The 7,905-nt window shown below is 37.9% G+C and overlaps 2 protein-coding genes across 3 annotated transcripts in view; one reads left to right on the top strand and one right to left on the bottom strand.

The window, feature by feature from the left end:
- Window positions 1–348: 348 nt before the first annotated feature.
- Window positions 349–3,081, bottom strand: LOC106516195 (hemK methyltransferase family member 1; the record flags this gene model as incomplete). The annotated part of the gene is given in 5 exon segments (XM_014006422.1): window positions 349–486; window positions 576–669; window positions 743–834; window positions 913–1,086; window positions 2,522–3,081. Coding segments are annotated over 5 exon segments (561 nt in total), but the record flags the coding sequence as incomplete, so codon positions are not given.
- A 261-nt stretch (window positions 3,082–3,342) lies between these two features.
- nprl2 (NPR2 like, GATOR1 complex subunit) overlaps window positions 3,343–7,905 on the top strand; it is an 8,385-nt gene continuing 3,822 nt past the window's right edge. The window contains exons 1-6 of one of the 2 annotated variants that reach the window (XM_014006421.1): window positions 3,343–3,648; window positions 3,921–4,012; window positions 4,121–4,289; window positions 4,394–4,502; window positions 6,452–6,588; window positions 6,922–7,019. In XM_014006421.1, coding sequence (XP_013861875.1) covers window positions 3,577–3,648; window positions 3,921–4,012; window positions 4,121–4,289; window positions 4,394–4,502; window positions 6,452–6,588; window positions 6,922–7,019 — 677 coding nt within the window. In that variant the 5' untranslated portion in view covers window positions 3,343–3,576. Of the gene's footprint in view, window positions 3,649–3,920; window positions 4,290–4,393; window positions 4,503–6,451; window positions 6,589–6,921; window positions 7,020–7,905 lie in introns of both variants that reach the window. The other variant, XM_014006420.1, reaches the window with a different exon arrangement.

Genomic DNA, 7,905 nt, shown 5'->3' with positions numbered 1-7,905 from the left:
GTTTATGGTTGAGTGTGGGCGTGTAGAGGGTAGAACCTGAGGCGGGACCTCGTGCGCAAACTCTGACGTGCGGCTGTGATTTTTAAAGGAAAGATGCGCAGAAACGTGCGTACGTACGGTTTTATAAATCTGAATTTTTTTTGGCGTACGCCATTTCCGCCTTTTGGCCGTACGTTCACTTTTAGTATGGTTTCCACGCAAGCCTTTATAAATGAGACCCCTGGTGATTCATATCCTGTTTACTGGTGCATTTAAAAAAGGTATATCGGAGAGACTTGTGTCATGTCTAAAGCTTTTCTCCTGGCAGCGACGTGAGATTCAGCATCTCTAAACACACAATTAACTCACCTGAGGCAGACTCTTCAGCAGGCTGAGAGAAATGGCACCAGAACCGCAACCCACTTCCACGCATGTCAGCTGGGACTCTGAACCCAGTCCGGGTCCGGATTTCCTTCGCAGGTCTGTGAGCACAAGTTCAACCATCTCCTGCACCGAATTGATCAATAAAACGGGTCAGTTTTCAGGATTTCGGCCTGATTTTATTGTTGTGTCTGTGATGTACGGCTGTTTCTAACCTCGGTTTCAGGTCTTGGTATGAACACAGGAGGTCTCAGCTTCAGCGTTAGGTCTCTGAAGTCCCACTCCTCGATGATGTACTGCACCGGCATCCTGCACATCACAGTGGGAGTATTCTAGGTAACAATCATCAGATGCATCTGTGCGCAGAGATGTGGAGACTTACCTAGAAAGACGTCTGGTGCAGAGCCTCCACACTTGCTCTGTCTTTTCTCTGCTGAGGAACTCTGTTAACCTCTCCCGCCCGAGACTTTCCATCTGGGTAAAGATCAGGAGGAGATACTTGTAGTGTGAAAAACACCTGTAGAGAAAACTTACATGAGGACCGCAGCTCACTGTTTTAGCTCCAAGCAGATGAGCGACGATGTACCGGCTGGACACCTCAGGCTCCGAAACACCGTTCTCCTCAAAGTGTCTCCTCCAAACATCCACTGCCTGAAGAGCTGTGATCTGGCCTGCAGGTAAGCCTGGAGCGCTGCTCTTGCGCCTGCTAGGAAAGCTCCAAATCCACTGACAAACAAAACATTTTCTTCCTTATTTCTGAACATATCACTCCAAGGCAAATGTTGTCTGAGTGAGGCCGACGGAGTGCAAACAGACACTAAAAGAGGTGAGTTTCTTGAACTTTGGGTCAACATCTTATCGGCGGACGCAGTTGAGGAGTGATGTACGATGCAGCGTGCGAGACGGCGATCGATTGCTTTCTCAGCTAAGGTTTAACAGCTAGCAGGTGGTCAAAAGTTGTAGCTGAATGTCCTCGACCGCTCAGTAAACAAATTACTGCCGAGTCTCCTGCAATCAATCTGCTGCTCAGATTAACAAGCAAGTGAATTAAAAAAAGAGAAATGTGCCAAATCAATGAAAATATAAAAACTAGAATGGGACAATTATTCATAAATGAAAAAAAAAAACTTTCTTCTAATCCTTTAAATGTAGTTTAGTAAACAGAGTTAGTAATCATTTACACAGACAAGCAGACAAACAAATGCTACCGAAAATAACCTCCTTGGTGATAAAGTTGTGTCACCAACATAACGGAAGTGCATGTTATATTTTCTGATAATGTGACGTAATGGAAGCATTTACACTAAAACAATAAGTTAGGAAATTTGTGTTTTGGTAGACTATTTCTTTATTGTAACAAAGCTTCTTGACAATAAATTTTCATTTTAAAGCCACCGCCTCTTCTAAGTATTTGGAAAAATATTAATCGCTTGTTGATGTGTACTTTTGGGAACAAAAACTGTAATTATAAATATCAAAAACTGGAAACAAAAAGACTAATAACACCACAATTACAAACATTTGTTGTAGAACTATCCCAAAGTATTCCTTTATTTGCCTTTTCAAGCCTCATTAGTTTTAATAAATATGATTTTGGCCTGTGAGAGAAAGCTGGACCTGCAGAAAACCCACTCATGCACATGGAGATGTAAACACAACACAGAAAGGTCTCAGGCTGGGATTCTATCTAGCAACCTCCTTGCTGAGAAGCAACATGTTGCTCTTCCAACTGTGTTGCCTAATTTTATATTTATTATACAATTATTTATAATCAAAAATATATTTCAATTCAAATCAAAAATACTTTATTGATCTCAGAGGAGAATTAGATTTAGATCAGATTTATGCATATAGCCTCCTGAGAACCTGCATCTTATTGTTGAGGACATTGGTTTGGGACTTGTTTGTCCTTATTCAGAGGACTAGATTTGAAGTTTTAATTAGAATTTTGAATAAAATATATATTTATATTTTTAACTCTTAATTTTAAAAATGTTTGTCTTTATATTTATGAGGTTCTACTAATCCTGAATAAGGCCCTGTCACACTATAATGTTTTAGACAACTTATGCCAACTTATTTCCTGAAGGAAAGTAAAAACAATGTGGGGTGACATAAAACGTGCTCGGTGTTGTTTTTACTTCAAACAAAAATCAATTACCTTTAGTCCAGCACTCCTGCACCTCAAACATCTGTTTGTTGAACTCAGTGTTCTTCTCCACATGATTAAGTAAACACGGTCAGGACGTCATTACTCGCGGACTTACGGCTACTGTTTATTCGCTGTCTCATCAAGGACACAAGACATGCAGCGACAAAAGTCCTAAATATATATACATATGTATATTGTCATGCGAATTATACACAATTAGGCATAAAAAATTAGTTGATTTTCTGAAAGCAGCAGCATGCTGTTTAACACATGGCGCACAAAATCGTTTTTGAAACGTTCTGGTGACGTAATACGTCAGCAAATGCGGCGCATGTTACGCAGCACTGACTGTATAGAGCTTCCTTCTAAGACATCGGGAATTTAAAAACGTAGCAGCATTGTGCGCATAATAATGGGCCAAATAGAACTGAAAACAACATACTCTTGACTGAAAACTACGATAATAAAAACAGAGCTCTTTAATTAATTTTATTTCATGTAAATGTTAGAAAAATCTGACGGTAAAACTAAAAATAACCCCGTAATTTAAAGATACTTTTATCACGCTGTAGGATATTTCTGGCTCAGACTACTCAAAAAGTAACGTCATTATAATCCTTAATTCAAATGTTATTTTTACTTTGCGCACGTTGTTCTTTAATTTTTTTTTTTTTTGCCCCGATGGCACATTTTTTAACGATGGATATGTAAATTCCGTGCCATCCCTGAATGCAACAGTGTTGTTGTTTTCCCAGTTCAGACACACAGTTGAATCGCGTTGTTAAAGTATTTGGTACCACAGCATCGATGCTTCATTAAAACAGTATATTAGAACAATGTATAGGAGGTAGCACGATGTGACAGCTATTTAAAATCGTTTAAAAGCGACACACTAACTTTTGTTTCACCGCGAAAGCTAAAACCTAGCTAGCTAGCTAGCTAGCTTGCACTGTTTACTTCAGAGAAAAAGAAAGGAGGAAACTCATTTGTGACTTCTGACACCATTCAGGTGAAGCTAAATTATTTAAGCAAGTTTTAAATCCCTTGTTAGAAAGTTTACAGACATGGCCACACGGATAGAGTGTATATTTTTCAGTGAATTTCACCCTACTCTGGGCCCAAAAATAACATATCAGGTAAGTGGGGATGTTTCTTTAAAATCATTTTATTAGACAGTAGTAATGAATGAAGAATAGATGCATTATTAAAATGAGCATGCGCATTTATTGCGATTTTTGTCATACCTGGGGCGTACCTCGTTGTCTTTGCAGGTATTCACATAACTAGTTGTAATTTGTATTTATTATTATTATTATTATTATTATTATTATTATTATTATTTGTGATTAAAGTCTCTAATACCTACTTTACTTAGGTTACATTCATGGTTCTGTCTTTTTCCTAACAGGTCCCAGAGGAGTATATTTCACGGGAGTTATTTGACACGGTTCAAGTCTACATTATTACCAAACCTGAACTACAAAACAAACTAATTACAGTGTATGCCACCCACCTTAGCTCTTCTGCTTCTTTTTCAAAATTATTCCCAGGTGTGCATTTTACTTGTATCAGACTTAACCATCTTTTTAATTTAATTATCTGTTATAGCACTGCTATGGAGAAAAAGTTAATCGGGTGTCCCGTGTGCATCGAACATAAAAAGTACAGTCGAAATGCCCTTCTGTTTAACCTCGGCTTCGTTTGTGATGCTCACACCAACACCTGCGCCCTTGAACCGATTGTCAAGAAGCTGTCTGGGTACCTCACGACTTTAGAGGTAATGTGTGACGCCTTACTGAATTGCTTTTGCCTTTATACGTTTTTGTAAGCAACATGTCTGAACTGTGTTGTGTGAGATTTTTCTGCCACGTTGTGTTGCAGCTGGAGAGTGGCTTCATATCAAATGAGGAGAGCAAGCAGAAACTTCTGCCCATAATGTCGACTTTGTTAGAGGATCTTAACGCGACAGGAGCCTGCACATTACCTATAGGTATTGTCTTCTGTTTTACTTGGCTTAGTGTATCAGTGAGATAACTTCAGGCTCAACTTTACGTTTTAACGTCAACAAAGAGAAGAAAAAAGCAGCACATTTTACTAGTTCATCCAGAACAGCTGTCCTATAAAATACTTTTAAAAATCCCAGAAAAACAAAATCCTCTTTTAACCAACACTTTAGCATATTTCAAGGATACATATGCAAGACAAGAAGTTAATTAAATTCACAGTCTTTTTTTATTGTGAGGGATTTGGCATTGATAACCTTCACAATTAGATGATAACCTTCACAATTAGACACAGAAATATCATAAGCATTGACTTAAAATCTACAGCTGTGTTGCTTTTAGTGTCATATAACCTGATGTTTATGAAATTATGTAGATACTTTATTCATTCAAGAGAAGAATAAAAAAAATCCAGTAGCATTTTAACAATTCCACATTAAGAAATTAATTAAACACAACAGTTAAACTAATCAATGGAATGGAATTAAATACACTAATTAAATCTCATTAATTAAATGTGTTTTTTTTATTTCCTTGTTTTCACACTTGTCTCAGCAGGGTGAAGTTAAATAGCTGTATGGATGTAAAAAGAAATCAACATGCATTGTACAAATGGGCACATTTAGACAATTTAGAGTTGCCACTTAACCTAACAAGCATGTYTTTTAGTCTGTGGGAGACAAATACTGTTGTGGAATCCACCTCAGATTGTACAGGCCTCAGCTAGCTTGTTGTAATCTCTTCAAAAGTACAATTAGAAGAAAACCTTCTTTGAAGGGTTTCTCAGAAATCCTCTTCTCTTAAAAGGAAACATTGCAGCACGGATTAAGGTGGCAAATCTTTAGCTGAACGAGCTGTAAGACCTCTAAAACAATGTCCTTTGAACTGGCAAGACAATGCAAAGTTTCACAGTTTGTCGAAGAAAACACAAGTGGATTTGGTAACAAGACGTTAATGCAAAGCACAGCTGCAGATCTACAACGAAATGTCAGAAAAATAAAAGAACAAAAACCCCGCATTGACCTCCACCTCTACAAAACCAAAATTCGAATTACTTTAAACGATTACTGGTGTTTTTTTTTCTCCCGCACTGCTTCTGAGTCTTGGCTTAGGGTTTTTTTGTTGGAGAATGACACTGTGTCGTGTTTGTTCATCCGAGTGTGAATTTGGCCTAATTGTAGGACATGATAAGGAGCAGATAAGTTTTACTCTGTCCTGAAACATGATGCTTTTCAGCTGAAAAAGGGTGTGTTCACTTTGCACCGTGACTGCAGTGTCTGCTGTAAGTAAATATGGCTTACTGTATTCCAGGTATTTGCTGCTGTATTGCTTATTAAAAGCCGACTGTGCATTTTTACTGGCATTTTACTGTGTTCAGCTGAGATCTTCATTATAGTTCATTATTATGTTCCCATTAAGTGCATCCTAGATCAAGACTATAATGGTTCTGTCTTTTTGTTTTTCAAATGTTAGAACTTTATTGAAGTTTAAATTTAACTTTGTACTTAAAATTATTGCTTTTTTTTGCTGTTTTCATTCTATTTATATTCATGCCTTTTTGATTTATAGTGAGAGACTGCAAAAGTCTTGCAAAGGTTTACAGTTCATCTTTTATGATATTTGGTTTTACTGCTTGTTCTTCTAGGTAAAAAAAAAACTTTAGTGAAAACTGGTTCTGAGGTATAATAATCTTCAGAGGACATGTTGCCAAGCCTGTTCTTYGTGGAAGAATTTTTCCTAGAAATATTTGGTTATTATTGGCTTCTGGCACGAGGTCCTCTTTTCCCAAAATCCAGTTCAATAGACGCACTTTAAAACCGAACAAAAGGACACAATGCTTGTGTTGTGTGCTTGTTGCRTGTGCCAAGAGCAGTTAAAATGCTAGTTCTTTTAACCTGTTGGATTCTGCTTCCTCCCTTTTTCCCTCTGTTTTTAGATGATTCCAACACCATCCACCTAAAACTGATTCAGCTGAGGAAGGACCCTCCAGTTGTMCAGGAATACGACGTTCCTGTTTTTACCGAGTGCAAGGATCTCTTCATCAAATCTCAGTGGGATCTCACTACTCAACAGGCAAGAACAATAAGCGGTTGTTGATGTCAACAGGCAGAGGACATGTGCCTAAATTCCAAGAAGCAGTGATAGAAAGATTAGAGACTAAAGGCTTATCGCAGTTTAGGACGAGATATGGAAACTCATTTCATTGTCTTTTATTTTGATGTGTGGAAATGAGGCTATTTTCCAGGAGAAGGTGCTGTTTAATTGGTGCAATCCACTGCTGTTGCTGCTGTAAATATATCACTTTCACGTGTTTACAGTGAATGTTGTGTATATTCGTCGGACACTTTGGACCGTTAAGCTCAAAACAAAGATGTAAAGCCTTGTGTTCTGTTTTGTTCTCTGCAGATTCTGCCTTACATCGATGGCTTCAGACACATTCAGAAAATTGCTGCCGAGGCAGACGTGGAGCTGAACCTTGTTCGTATTGCTGTKCAAAATCTCCTGCAAGTACATTTTRACTAACTTAAAATCTGCATTTAAGCACATCTCAACAGGATTAAATCCAGGTTTAAAGCGTGATTATCTGCATCAAATCTTCAAGAAGCGGCTAGGGGTGTAGGAGAATATCAACGCACTGAAATATTGCAATATTTCAATTCCTGATGCCACCATTGGGCTTTGTTCACATTGCAGGTAAATTCGACCCAAATCAGATTTTTAAAATTTTTTTTTTATCAGTGAGGTGGTGGTGAAGGATCGATAACTAACCTCAAGTCAAGCTGTTTAAATCTGTAGCTACTTTACAGCTTCAATACAGAAGTGCAGTTGCTTCGTCTTTTTACTTTTAATTTTCCATGTCGATGGTATGACAGKAACGTCCAGCCTCTGTCGYRGAGCGTATCAATCCTAAAGTTACTCAGTCGATRCTTTATTTCCAGCTCGTTGCTTCGTTCCAAAAATAAAATGCTGCAGAGGAGCATCCCGCTCAGAGACAGGTTCAGATATAAACACTGAACTAAACAAACATGTCAGATAATTATTTAATTAAACAACTGATTAAACAACTTCAAATTCGACATGCTAAAAGTAGCATCCATGCTAACTCTGTAAACAAACAAGTCTGCTGAATGAGATGTGATGCCTTCTTCTACACATACAGTTCACATGAGTGTCGTGGAGCGTTCACACTGGAGTCTGACGCAGGTTGCATTGAACGTTCACGCCAAACAATCAGATTTTTTCAAAAAATCCAAATTGAGCCTTAAAGTGCCTGTGACATACCTATCCTTCAAATACAAAAAGTCAAAGAAAGCATCTTTATACTTAAGAAAATTGGCTTAGTACACATGATTTTACCCATTTTAAGATAAGATAAGATAAGATAAGATA

Source organism: Austrofundulus limnaeus, unplaced genomic scaffold (assembly GCF_001266775.1).
Source record: "Austrofundulus limnaeus strain Quisiro unplaced genomic scaffold, Austrofundulus_limnaeus-1.0 Scaffold35, whole genome shotgun sequence".
Taxonomy (NCBI): Eukaryota; Metazoa; Chordata; class Actinopteri; order Cyprinodontiformes; family Rivulidae; genus Austrofundulus; species Austrofundulus limnaeus.
This window is presented reverse-complemented; position numbering and strand designations above follow the sequence as displayed.